General features: G+C 50.2%; 1 protein-coding gene across 2 annotated transcripts in view; it reads left to right on the forward strand.

The window, feature by feature from the left end:
- The first annotated feature begins 737 nt into the window (after window positions 1-737).
- Window positions 738-13,503, forward strand: part of GRIPAP1 (GRIP1 associated protein 1) — a 26,965-nt gene continuing 14,199 nt past the window's right edge. For both annotated transcript variants that reach the window (XM_040631794.1, XM_040631800.1), the window contains exons 1-13: window positions 738-855; window positions 2,946-3,012; window positions 3,117-3,178; window positions 4,171-4,197; window positions 5,015-5,122; window positions 9,325-9,475; window positions 10,307-10,491; window positions 10,687-10,734; window positions 11,165-11,196; window positions 11,307-11,354; window positions 11,484-11,583; window positions 12,917-12,994; window positions 13,203-13,295. In XM_040631794.1, coding sequence (XP_040487728.1) covers window positions 814-855; window positions 2,946-3,012; window positions 3,117-3,178; window positions 4,171-4,197; window positions 5,015-5,122; window positions 9,325-9,475; window positions 10,307-10,491; window positions 10,687-10,734; window positions 11,165-11,196; window positions 11,307-11,354; window positions 11,484-11,583; window positions 12,917-12,994; window positions 13,203-13,295 — 1,041 coding nt within the window. In that variant the 5' untranslated portion in view covers window positions 738-813. The remainder of the gene's footprint in view (window positions 856-2,945; window positions 3,013-3,116; window positions 3,179-4,170; window positions 4,198-5,014; window positions 5,123-9,324; window positions 9,476-10,306; window positions 10,492-10,686; window positions 10,735-11,164; window positions 11,197-11,306; window positions 11,355-11,483; window positions 11,584-12,916; window positions 12,995-13,202; window positions 13,296-13,503) is intronic.

Below are 13,503 nucleotides of genomic sequence, written 5' to 3' on the forward strand. Positions count from 1 at the left end.
CACCAAAGAAAGATAAAGAAAATAGAGAGTATGCTAGTACTGGTAATGTCTCTAAACATGCTTTCTAATGTTTTTCTTTCCCAGATAAAAACTACTGCTTGGGTGGTGGGGTTTGTATAGGGAGCCAGAAAGCACAAGAGAGGCTTATAATGCATTCTACTACTTATTTGGATGTTCTTGGGCTTTGGCCATCCTGTTTTTGTTTTGTTTTTTAAACGAAGCTTTTTCGTTTGATTCACTGCCATTCTTTCCTCTTGGGTATTTTACATTATTTATGGCTAGGCCCTTTACCTAACAGGATGTCCGGCGTTATGTTAAAAAAATCGGCGTCAAATCGTATCCCCCCCCCCTCAAAAAAAGCCAAGGCTTCACCAGAGGCGGGATTTCCCTCTAGGGTCACTCGGAGGAGGGCGGGAACAAGACCAGAGCCAAGCTTCCGCTTTCATTTCTAGGGTTATAAGTCAACCATTCTCATTAAAGGAGTACGGCGGAAGGGTGATTTTTCTGTCGGCAAACACTTCCCTAGCGACGAGTCCACCCATGACATAGGGATACCACAGTGTCGCATCATAATGGGTGGTCTATGAGAGCATAAAAGCCAGATCTGATGACCTAGTGTGCGGTAAAACATTAAATTGCAATTCACCTGACCTGTCAGTTTCACTCTCTTCTCTCCGTCTGCGAAATACTGAACTTCCGGGGTAGACTCCTCCCCCTCCATTCCTGGCCAGTGGTTTGATCCGACCCTAATACTGACAGGAGGGACGAACTGCGTCTGCGCAGAAGCCTGTTGGGGGGGTGGGGGGGAGGAACATGGCGCAAGCTCTGTCTGAGGAGGAGTTTCAGCGGATGCAGGTGCCGCTCGCCGGGGAAAGACCACCGCGATAGGCAACGGGGGGCGGGGTGGAGAGAGGTCGTGCTACCGGCTCTGAGAAGGGGTTGGTTGGGGTGGACCTTGAATTTAAGGAGTTGGTCTGGAGAAGGGAAACTGAGGCTCAGAGGGGTGAGACTCTTGGATTCCGAGATACCGTTGGGCTCTGAGGGGTTGGAGTCTGTTAGCTTTGTGGGCGGAGGAGAGAGTCCTAGAGTGGGCGATACCTTACTCAGACCTGGAGGGGATGAGACCTTTGGGCCCGTACAGGGGACACTGTGGATCGGTGATGATAACATTGGGTTTTAAGAGAAGGAGATCCTGAGAGGGCGAAACCATTTTGCCTGGAGAGGAAGGAAGCAGGCGTTGGGCCATTTGCGTCATGGTGGGGGGAGCCCTTGAGAGGACAGTACCATTACCCGGTGGAAGGTGGAAATGTTTGTGGGAGATACCACTGTGCCAGGGATTTGGGGAAAGACCCCACATGTTGTCATTGTTCCTGGGAGGTGGAGAGCCTGTGTGAGAGTGCTGGTAGTGGATCCTAGGAGGGGGCGGTACGTTTGGATCTAGATTAGGGGTGATCCCATTAGGCCTGGGGTGAAGAAGACCCCGAATGGATTAGACCATTAATTATTGTTGGAGAGAGGACCAGAAGAGGTTAAAGAGTGATATCTTGGACCACACAGAGGGGAAATCACTGGACTTTGGGGAGGTACCCCAATTGGGTACCCTGGACCACTCGATTCTTTTGGGGACGACTCTGAGTTGGGATGCAAGGCCAGAGTAGGCTCTTGTTGAGAGAGTTCCTAATTGGGGAAGACCGTTGGTTTTGTGTGTGGGGAGCGTCTGAAAGTGGGGAAGCCCTGAGTAGGATCCTGTGGGAGGAAAGGAGGAACTCTGAGTGAGGATAGGTAATCCATCGATCCTTGAATGAGAGAAACCAGTTGTTCCTGTGTGAAGAACGCTTAGGGTGAAAGGGTGAGATCACTGGACCGTGAAAGGGGAAGTTACAACCTGTAACTTTCGAGGGGAGATTCTAAGTGAGTAAGAGTAATCCAGTTGGCCAACCCAAGGCTTTGTGGAGGAGAGACCCTGAAGGATGTAGGGCCATCCCATTGGATCATGACTGGGGAGTTCTTGAGGGATGTGGGGGACTCTTGAATGAGGAAGATTGATTTCATTGGACCATGGGTGAGGGAAAAACCATTTGGCTCTGACGGATAGGGCTTCTATGTGGATGCCAAGGGTGTACAAATTGGATCAAGATGGGGAGACAGATGACTGGATCTGGTAGAGTAACAGGGGCAGGAAAGATTCTGTAGGGGCCAAGCCCTTTAACCTTAAGCAGACCACCAGGGGGTGAAGGCTGGTGCCACGGGAGGAGGGAAAGATCCTGATGGGGTAAGGGACAGTAGGTCTGGGAAGAACTGGCCTCAGTGTGCCACAGGGCTGTTAGGAAGGGGTATGCTATTGGGAGTGGCCCATACTTCACTTTCCCTTAATTCTTGAAAGGGGTTAATTCTTGAGAGCCTTGGAGGTGAGGACCCCAGGCAGCCCCCAACTTAGTGTAAGTTGAACAGGAGAATACCAGGCCCTCTTCCCTTGAAAAGAGGGAGGAATACAGGCCCCTGTCCCCTATACTCAGAGCCCTCCAAGTCTGGCCAAGAAGATAGACAATACTGTCCTGTGACAGAAAGATAGAACAGTGTTTAGTGTCTGATGAGGTCAGCCAGGATGAGGAGGGAGAACTTTATCCTGTGGGCGTGGGGAGCCATGGAGCACATGGGAGCAAGAACTTGACTGCATCAGTGCTGTGTCTATGGCCTGAGTGCAGAGGGATAGAAGAGTGGGAGGGATGGAAGAGTGAGGCTGGCTGTGGTTATAAGTAGAGCTGGAGAAGGTGGGACATGGGCTGAGGGCCCATTTAGGATGTAGTGTGCATAGGTCTTAAGGAGTGGCTGGAGAGGCACCGGAAGGGCGGCAGTGTCCGTGGGGCTCAGGGCATTGGTTCCCTCATGGTGAAAATAGGGGCACATTCCTAACCAAGTTGTTAAACTTCTCTGCTTCCCCCAAGGCTCAGCTCCTGGAACTCCGGACAGATAACTACCAGCTTTCAGATGAATTACGCAAGAATGGCGTTGGTGAGCCAAGAGGGTCTCATTAGGTGGGGGTGGTTTCGGGGGACAGTCCAAGGGAGAAAACCTCAGAGGCCTGAGGCTGAGACTCCCTGCTTTCCCCACACCAGAGCTCACCAGTCTTCGACAGAAGGTCGCCTACCTGGATAAGGAGTTCAGCAAAGCTCAGAAGGTACCTCCCTCCACCCACTCACCCACCCATGCTTCGCCGTAACCATCTGACTCATTCATCTATCCACGGAGCACCTCCAGGGAACCAGGCCTAATGTTACCTGCTGTCATCAGTCATTCAAAAAGCTCTCATGGAAGTCTCTTTAGTTTGCTAATTTTATCTAATCCTGCTTAGTTATTGATTAATTTTAATTTACTCTTAATGCATTTTCAATTTCAATTACTCAGTCTCTTTCACTAACTTCTAACTAAATAGTCACATCTATAGGTGAATCTGCCTTGAATCTGCCTTCTGTCCTTCATTCACACTCCTGCCTTGTGCTCCCACTTCCTATCCCTGTCCTGGTCCTGTTGGTCAAGTGAGACTAGACCTACTTCTCAGATCATCTGGAGATGAAGTAGTGTATAACCTGTTATGGCCCCTCAAGGCATTCAGGTCCCTCTTTTGTCTCTTTCTTCACTGCTCTGTCCCCACACTAGCTCAAATGTTATGTACACCATAAATATTTGTTAGATGAAGGCATACAGAATGCAGAAAATCTGGCAGTCAGGAAGCTGGGCTTCTCTTTGGTAGGGTGCTGATTGCAGAAAGTGGCAATGCCCTCAGCTGCCCAAACAAGGGAGCAGCAGTTTTCATGGTGCATGGAGGGATCCACATAGATGTGTTTGGACTGATGTAGCAATGTAGCCACAGTTTCTGAGCCTGGAAACCCAGCCCATGAAGGGTTAAATACTAAGACTCATGAACAGTCTCAAGAGCTAAGAGGAAAACATGTAAGCAGGATGCCCTTCACTCACTCACTCACTCACTCACTCACTCCTTCCTTCCCGTCGACTACAAATTTCATGCAAGTTTTGTGGTTGAAGATGCTCCCATCCCCCAAAGCGTCATCATTGTATCCCCTTGACACTTGCCACAGTGTCTCCATATCCTAGTGAGGGAGACCATCTCCATTCACCTTATCTCTCTTCCCACCCCCCCCCCACCTTTAGGCATTGAGCAAGAGCAAGAAAGCTCAGGTAAGGGGACCCATGGTGGGTGAATGTGTCTGGGAGATTGAGGGGCGATATTTCCGTATGCTGGGATCTCCTGGTACTGGCCTTTCTTTCTCTGTTTGTGCACTTGCATCTGTGACTACCTCACTGCCCTGTGTTTGTATGTCTGTCTTTATTTTCCTGTGTTTGTCTCATCTCGGACCTCTCCATCGTTCCTTCTCCCTTTCTGGCTGGCCTTCTCTCTGAGTCTGTCTCTGCCTGTCTTCCTGTTCCTCTCTGACTGTTGCTTCTCTCCCCAACCTTACCTTTTCCTCTCCCTTACCTGTTCCTATCTGCCATCATTTCTCTTTTCTTCTTTCCCTTTCTTTCTCTGTCCGACTCCTTGTTTCTCCCCCCCCCATTTCCTTTGTTGCTTCCTGACTCATTTCTTTCCCTGACCCCCTCTCTCTTCCCTCTGTTCTGTTCTCCCTCCCATTGATCTCTCTGTTCCTATCTCTCTTTCTTCCTGCCTTTTCTTTCTTTTCTCTCCCTCTCCATCCCTCTTTCCTTCCCTATTTGTCTCCCTTTCCCCATCTCTCTCTACCTCCTCTCTCACCTGTTTCTATCTACCACTCTTTCCTCCCACTCTCCCCTCATGTCCCTCTCTCCCCTCATGTCCATCTTTCCTTCTCTCTACCCTCCCATGTCTGTCTCTCTCCTTCCCTGTATCTCCTGATTTCACCCATCTCATTCTCTGTACCCAACGATCCCCCCCGTCATTTTCTCCCTCTCTGTTTCTTTGCCCCACGTCTCTGTCCTTTTCTACCCTTGTTCGAGACCTGGCCCATGTCTGCCACTGCAGGAAGTCGAGGGACTACTGAGTGAAAATGAGATGCTACAGGCAAAGCTGCACAGCCAGGAGGAGGACTTTCGTTTGCAGAACAGCACGCTTATGGCAGAGTTCAGCAAGGTACTGGTGCCTGGGATAGCTGGGTGGGATCGGAGGGGTAGCGGCCCCCTGGGCTGAAGCTAGAGGGCTGCTGAAGATGGTTGGACAGAGGCAGGCCCTGGATCACTGTCCGTGGTGCTGAAACAGATCCCGGATCTGTGCTGGGGGGCAGTGATTTGACAAATGGGGCCGCTCGCTGTGCTGGGATTAGAAGGCTGCAAGCCCTGAGGACAGCTGGTCCCAGACCAAATCACACCTTTTCTTTAAGCTTCAAGTCCCTTTGTATATATTTGGTAGCTGATGCTAGGGAGCTCCAGGTTCTTGGAGGGTCTTAGGTAAAATTCTTATGCTTAGCATGAAATAGAAAGATGTCCTAGCTGCTTCCCTTTTCTCTTCCTTCCCCTTCATCTGACCTGAGCCTGGAGTTCTAGTTCTTCTAGATAATTCATCCCAGATTGGGTAATTCTATCTCCTCACTGATTTTAGTGTCCTGGCTATTCCTAAACCTACTAGGGAGTTAGAGATATTATCTTTTGTTTCTCATCTATCTTCTGTGTCCATGGTCAAGAAGTTTCTAAGGGGGACTCCTGGGTGGCTCAGTTGGTTAAGCATCTGCCTTTGGTTCAGGTCATGATCCCAGGGTCCTGGGATCGAATCCCACATCAGGCTCCTAGCTCAGCGGGGAACCTGCTTCTCCCTCTGCCTGCTGCTCCCCCTGCTTGTGCTCTCTTTCTCTCTCTCTCTCTCTGACAAAGAAATAAATAAATAATCAAAAAAACAAAAAAAGTAATCTCTACAGTTTTAGTGTGTTTTAAGGAAAAAATTCTCATGGCAATAAAAATGGTAATTCCAGGACTCCATGTGAGAATATAGTTCTTAAGCCCTTAAAAAACAAAATATGAAAACAGCCTTTAAACAGGTACAATGTCAGGAGATATGATTTGACAACTAATAGTTAAGAGCTAAAAGGCCTAGACTAAACTCTTGGCTCTACTTTTTACTAAGTGTAACCTTGAGCAAGTCACTTGACCTGTCTGCTTCTTGGTTCCCATATGTTTAAATTGGAAATGTTATAATGACAGTATCTGCCTTGCAGGGATTTTTGTGAGGATTGGATGGATTAATGTTTGTAAACAACTTATAACAGCCTTGTACATAGTATTGGTTATGTAGGTGTTAGCTACTTTTTAAAAAAAATTTATTTATTTGAGAGAGCGAGAGATTTAGAGAATGAGTGGGAGGAGGGGCAGAGGGAGAAACAGACTCCCCACGGAGCAGGGAGCCCAATGCAAGACTTGATCCCAGGACCCCAGGATCGTGACCTGAACAAAGGCAGACGCTTAACTGACTGAGCCACCCAGGTGCCCTAGGTATTAGTTACTAATAGTATCCTTTTATTATTACTGATTCATTTTTTCACTAAAATATTTTTTTGACTATTTAAAAGTCTTAGATCCATCCTGTGGCCCTGCTCTGCCTCAGCTCTTACTACCTCTTACCTGCTCTAATCCCATAGCCTTCTTGCTGGTTTCTTCACTTCTAGTTTCTCCTATCAGCCAATGCCCTAGAGGCTGTCCTGACCTGCAGGCCTTATCACATCACTCCTTTAAGCAATAGCTCCGAGTGGGTCCTTGACCCTGACTGTTCAGAGCCCTTGGTACTCACGTAATAGCTGACCTCACTGCTGCCTCACTTCTCACTACTTTCTGCTTCCAGCCTCAATGGTATCGTGGTTCTTTTAGGATGAGGCAGGGGCAGGCATTCCTCCATCAATCCAACTTGTGTTTCTCAGCACCTGCCCTGGGCCAGGCACTGGGCCAGTTATATAACCTGCTTCCCACTCCCCCTCCTTTTCCTGGGAACTGGTAGTGCTCACAGAGAGACTTGGGTTCAAGGCCTGCCTCCACCACTTACTTGCCAAGATATTTCAGCTCCATTTTTCCTTCAGCAAATAGTTATTGAGCACCCCCGGTGTGCTCTGCATTCTGGAGATAGCTGTAAGCAGCACAACCTGGCCCTCACTCTTGGGTAGCCTATATTCTGGATGTGGGATGGGGAGAAAGATAATGTATTAAAAAGGATAATGGGGTGCCTGGCTGGCTCAGTTAGAAAAGCTTGTCACTCTTTTTTTTTTTTAAAGATTTTATTTATTTATTTGACAGAGATAGAGACAGCCAGCGAGAGAGGGAACACAGCAGGGGAGAGGGAGAGGAAGAAGCAGGCTCCCAGCTGAGGAGCCCGATGTGGGACTCGATCCCGGGACACCGGGATCACGCCTTGAGCCGAAGGCAGACGCCCAACGACTGCGCTACCCAGGCGCCCCATGAAAAGCTTGTCACTCTTGATCTTGGGGTTGTGAGTTCAAGCCCCACATTGGGTATAGAGATTAGTTAAAAATAAAATCTTAAATAAAATAAAAATTTAAGAAAATAATAGTACAGGGGCGCCTGGGTGGCTCAGTCGTTGAGCGTCTGCCTTCGGCTCAGGGCGTGATCCCAGTGTTCTGGGATTGAGCCCTGCATCAGGCTCCTCCGCTATGAGCCTGCTTCTTCCTCTCCCACTCCCCCTGCTTGTGTTCCCTCTCTCTCTGGCTGTCTCTCTGTCAAATAAATAAATAAAATCTTAAAAAAAAAAAGAAAAGAAAATAATAGTACAGATAACTGAGAGTTATATAGTGCTTACCGTATGCCAGGTCCTGTTCGATGTGCTTTATGTTATTCACTCATTTATTCTTAAAACAGGCCAACGAGATATTATTAAGATCTCTGGTAAGCAGATGAGGAAAACCGAGCCCCAGAGAGATGAAGTCATTTGTCTCAAGGTCACATGGCTAATAAATGGTAGAGTAGAAGTTCACAACCAAGTGGGCTAGTTTCAGAATCTGTGCTTGTGACCCTACGTTACAAAGCAAAGTATAGTTGTCAGTCACAATTTAGAATCCAAACATTTGCAGAGCTTTAAGAAATTAAGAATATACCAGGTCAATTTAATTGTGATTAGTACTAGGTAAGAAAGAAATGAACAGAGTGCCGTGCTAGAGATAGATTTCGGAATTTCTGAGTTGGGGGATACCACTTCAAGGGTGACATTTGAACAGAGCACTGAAGGATGCGAAGGAGCCAGTCATGTGAAGAACTGGATGAAAGGAATAGTGTTCTGTGTAGAAAATATCCCAGGCAAGAGAATAAAAATTCTCTGTGAACCTCAGTATTCTCATCTGAAAATGGGGACAAAGGATCTTTTTTTTTTTGAAGATTTTATTTATTTATTTATTATTTAATTTTTTAAAAAGATTTTATTTGTGTATTTGACAGAGAGAGAGGCAGCGAGAAAGGGAACACAAGCAGGGGGAGTGGGAGAGGAAGAAGCAGGCTCCCAGCAGAGCAGGGAGCCCAACACGGGGCTCGATCCCAGGATTCTGGGATCACGCCCTGAGCCGAAGGCAGGCGCTTAATGACTGAACCACCTGGGCGCCCCTTATTTATTTATTTGACAGAGAGAGAGAGCACAAGCAGGGAGAGTGACAGGCAGAGGGAGAAGCATGCTCCCTGCTTAGGGAGCCCAATTTGGAGCTCCATCCCAGGAGCCTGGGATCATGACCTGAGCTGAAGGCAGATGCTTAACCTACTGAGCCACCCAGGTGCCCTGGGGACAATGGATCTTGTCAGGACCAGTCTGAGAACTCTTTTAGCCAGGAATTGAGCAAGGGGCTGGCCTAGTTTTACTCGCATTGTATATTTCTCCAAGGCCGAGGGCTGACGATGAGGGGCTGTGGGTAGAGCTGGCTTTGGAAATGCCCCGAAAGCTGTCTGTGGTACCTAGGCTCCCAGACACAGACCCCGCCCTCACAGAGGAGGTCTGGCAGTGGGGCTATTTGTGATGCTGACATCCTGGACCAGCAGCTTCCAGTAGGAGCCTGCCTGAGGTCTTGGATTGCAACTGTGAGTTTGTGATTGGGCAAGCAGAAAATTGCCCTCAGTGGCCTCCATCTCCTGTGACGCGGCCTCTTAAGAGGTGGGTGAATTCGAAGTCATTTGACATTTGTGCCTCAGTGTCCTTATCTGTGAAGTGGGGATAATGAGCAACGACGGCCCCCTACATAATGCAGGGGCGTTATGGGAATTACATCAACTGTAAAGCACATCAGGCAAGCGCTATGTATATTGCAGCCAATATTGTTCTGATTCTCTGCTTGTCTGCTCCCTCACCCCTCCCCTGTTCAGCTCTGCAGCCAGATGGAGCAGCTGGAGCGGGAGAACCAGCAACTGAAGGATGGGGCTGCCAGGGCAGGCAGTGCCCAAGCTGGGAGTCTTGTGGATGGCGAGCTGCTGAGACTGCAGGCGGAGAACACAGCCTTGCAGAAAAATGTGGCAGGTGCAAGCAGTCCCTCCTTGGGTTTGTGGGGATCTTGGGGATTGAGTAGGGTGTTTTCCTCCTGGGGGAAGGGGCAAGGCTTCCGAATGAGGCCCTGCCGTGAACCAGTGTATAACTTTGGATGAGCCATTTCACCTCTGAGTCAAAGCTTCCTCATCTGTTGGGTGCTTGTGGGGATGTCCCCCATGTGCAAGACTGCAGTAGAGCTGAGATAAGAGATGGTATCTTTCTGAGTTGAGTTCGGTGTCTGGTACCTAGCAAATGTTACAGATCAGCAGATGGAACATCAGAAAGGAGTCTTTGCTAAATGGAGATAGTGAATGAAAGAGCTTTCGGAAGACTCTGAGCCCAGATTGTCAGTGGGGTCTGGGAGGAAGGCTCAAAGAAGACTTGCTAGAGTGTGGGAGCGTCCCAGCGTGGGGATGTTTGGAGAGCAGCTGGGGCTTGTGGCGTGGTGGGTGCTAGTTTGGTCATCAGGAGGGAGGTTTTGTAAATTTGGTTGACGATTAGGAGATTATAGGATTCAGCTGTAAGTAGGGGGGGTGGAGGATGGTGGGCATCACCTTGGAGGGCTAGAGGGATAGGGGGTAGAGCTTGGGAAACTAGCTGGGGCTGGCGTGATTGTAGACAGGATTTCAGTGGATGGGAGAGCTTAAAAGATTTGTGAGGAGTGTGGATGGGGCTGAGCCTTTGTTTTGTAGGCTTTTGGTCATTTGGGGCCAAGTCTCTTCTACCTGAGGGATCCAAGGCCAACTCTTCCATCTACTTGAGGCACGGCAAGGGTCTTCAGAGACCACCTCATCCATCATATATTTCTGTTGTACCCACCAGCCCTGCAGGAGCGCTATGGGAAAGAGGCCGGGAGAGCCCAAGCTGCCAGTGAGGGCCAAGGGGACCCCCCCGGGGGCCCAGCCCCCACTGTCCCGGCCCCCATGCCACTGGCAGAAGTGGAGTTGAAGTGGGAAATGGAGAAGGAAGAAAAGAGATTGCTCTGGGAGCAACTGCAAGGCTTGGAGGTGAACCTGGGTCTGTTGGGGCCAGGGTGTCAGGAGGCAGGCAGATGCCCTAGCTCTGCCTATGGTCCCACGGAGATGTCTATGATATCACCAACTCGTGGGCTGATGGGTTAGGGAGGCAGGAGGGCAGGGGAAGGCACAGGCCTCACCTCCCCCTTTGCTGATATTAACTCCCTCCCTCATCCTTCCCTGCAGAGCTCCAAACAGGCTGAAACATCCAGGCTGCAGGAGGAACTTGCTAAGGTAGGGCCGCTGAGCTTTCCCTGGACTTTGCCCCGTCTCACTCCCCACCTGCCATGCTTCTCCATGACTGTCTAGTCATGATCCTACTTTCCAGGCCCTCCTGCCCTAGCCATTCTATGATGTGGCTGCCAGTCCATATGTTGGGGGTGTAAATGCTGTCCGTTGGAGCCTGAGGCAGCTGGGTGGAGATCATGCTGTTGTTATTGACCACCTGGGCAACCAAACTACTTAACCCTCCTGAGACTCAGTTTCCCCATTTGTAAAACCAGTAGTCCTCACTTCTCAGGACTGTTTCTTGGATTCTACAAGGTAACATAAGTAACTTCCAGCTTCTGAAAAGGACTTGCTGAGAAGCGTCTATAAATACTAAATTTATTTTTGTCTTTACTAATATATTATCACTTGTCTGCACCCCCGTCCCCCACCCCAGCTCTCTGAGAAACTGAAAAAGAAACAAGAAAGGTAAATTTCTTTTCTTCCCGAGGCGGAGGGAGGGGTCTGGGGGGACCAGCGGGAGGGGAGGGGACTGACTTGTGGAACTGATGCATTTATGTCTATCTCTCTGTGTCCAGTTTCTGCCGTCTGCAGACAGAAAAGGAGGCGCTGTTCAACGACAGCCGGTACTAGCAGGGGCGGGTGTGCGGGCGGACAGTGGCGGCGGTGCCCGGCAGCACTGCCTGAGGACCACAGGGGCAGAGCTGGGGGACAGGGCCTCAGGCCATGGTCAACGTGCCCTCCATCACCCCCAGGAATAAGATTGAGGAGTTGCAGCAGAGGAAGGAAGCCGATCTCAAAGCCCAGTTGGCTCGCACTCAGAAGCTGCAGCAGGAACTCGAGGCTGCCAATCACGTGAGCGGCTGGATTCTGGGATTGCTGGGTAGAGGCCAGAGCTGGGAGTCCAGGGAACCCTGAGGTCTGCGGAGACTAGTTGGGGAATCGAATAGTTCCTGTGTTGGAAATATAGGGACCGGATGGGTCCCGGACCCCCCAGGAGATAGGAAAATGGAAACTAGCGAGCTGCGAGAGCCCTAGGAGTTGGCCTATGAGTGTGCATGAATCAAAGATCTCAGGGGGGCTAAGGACTTGGGGCTGTATGCCAAAGTGCAGATGAATCTGAAACTCTAGGGGATTGCAGACAGGAGTCTGGAGAAATCTGTCGTCACTGGGGACTGGTACCAAGGCTGGAATGAGCCTGAACTCCCTGGACGTTGGGGGACTTTGAGACCTGTGGGAGCTGGATAGATACAAGGGCGGACAGGTGGGCCTGGAGACTGACTGTATTTGATGCCCTCGGGGTATGAGGGCTGGTTTGGAGGGCTGAGACAACTAGTAAGTTGGATCATTTGGGCTAAGTGGTCTTGAGACCTCTGGAGGCCGTGAATTAAAAAAAAACAAAAAACAAAAACGGTGAGCCTAAGACATCCAGAGACTGAAGCAAAAGTCTAGGTGGGTCTCAGGCTCCCGAGGGTTAGGGGCTAGGGGATTTTAAAGCCTCTAGGCTTCCCCCTAGAGCAGGTGAGTCTGAGATCCCTTGGATTAAGGGATACGGTGGTTTGTGGGTCTAAGGTCCTTAAGAGCTGGGGACAGAAGTGTGGGTAAAGCTGGGTCTTCAGTTACCTGGGTCTGAAGATCCCCAGAGACTGGGGACAGAAGTAGCAGGTGGGGGTAGTGGTGGTGGTGGTCAGTCAGACCTCACCAGGAGTTGGAAACTAGGAGATTGTATGAGTTTGCAACCTCTAGGGTTTGGGGCTAGGAGTTTGGGTGGACCCTGAGACTCCTGGGAGCTAGAGACACAGGGATGGAGTGTGTCTGAAACCCATGGGTGTTGGGGTTAGGAGTCTGGGTGAAGCTGTAGTCCCAGGGGGCTAAGTGCATCTGAGAATCCTGGGGCCTCCAAGCTAGAATCTGGGTGAGTGTAGACCTCTTACAGATGGGGGTGGGTTTGAAATCCCCAAGAGCCTAGGTGTTTTTCTAAGATTCTTAGACCCGGAATATGGGATCCGAGACTCCTGGGGGTAATGACTTAGAATTTGGGTGAGACTGAGTCTGATGGCGGGGTAATCTGCGACCCTCAAGTGCTGGGGACATGCTGTCAGGTGGTCAGAGAGGGAGTCCGTAGGGTTATATGCACCTCAGGGGAAGCTGAGGTCTGGAATGGTCTCCCCTGCCCTGGTCACTGCAGAGCTTGGCGGAACTGAGAGATCAGCGGCAGGGGGAGCGCCTGGAGCATGCAGCTGCTCTGCGAGCCCTGCAAGATCAGGTGCGTGGTACTGGGCAGCTTCTGCAAGGTGGAGAGCGAACGGGGGGCCAGCCTCGGCCGGTATTATCCAGGCAGGGAAGGCCCCAGGGGTCCTGTTTCCCCCTGGTCGTGGTGCGCGTGCACATGTGTGTTTTCTTTCTTGGCTGTGGGTGAGTCCTGTCCCCCGCTGTTCTGGACCCACTCTCACCTGGCATGGGGCTGGGGCCAGGTGTCCATCCAGAGTGCAGATGCCCAGGAACAAGTGGAAGGACTTTTGGCTGAGAACAATGCCTTGAGGACCAGCCTGGCTGCCCTGGAGCAGGTACAGGATACCAGGAAGCCCTCGCTGATCCCTCTCCGATTCCTCATCTCTTGCTTCTGACCCTCATTAGGGCAGGGCCGTCTGGACCTTATGCCACTTTCCTGCCTCTGTTTCTGTTTGATCCTCCGCTTCCTTCCTTCCTTCCTTCCTTCCTTTCTTTTCTTTCTTTCTTTCTTTCTTTCTTTCTTTCTTTCTTTCTTTCTTTCTT

The sequence above is a fragment of the Ursus maritimus genome, assembly GCF_017311325.1.
Source record: "Ursus maritimus isolate PB19 chromosome X unlocalized genomic scaffold, ASM1731132v1 scaffold_X1, whole genome shotgun sequence".
In the NCBI taxonomy this organism is placed as follows: domain Eukaryota; kingdom Metazoa; phylum Chordata; class Mammalia; order Carnivora; family Ursidae; genus Ursus; species Ursus maritimus.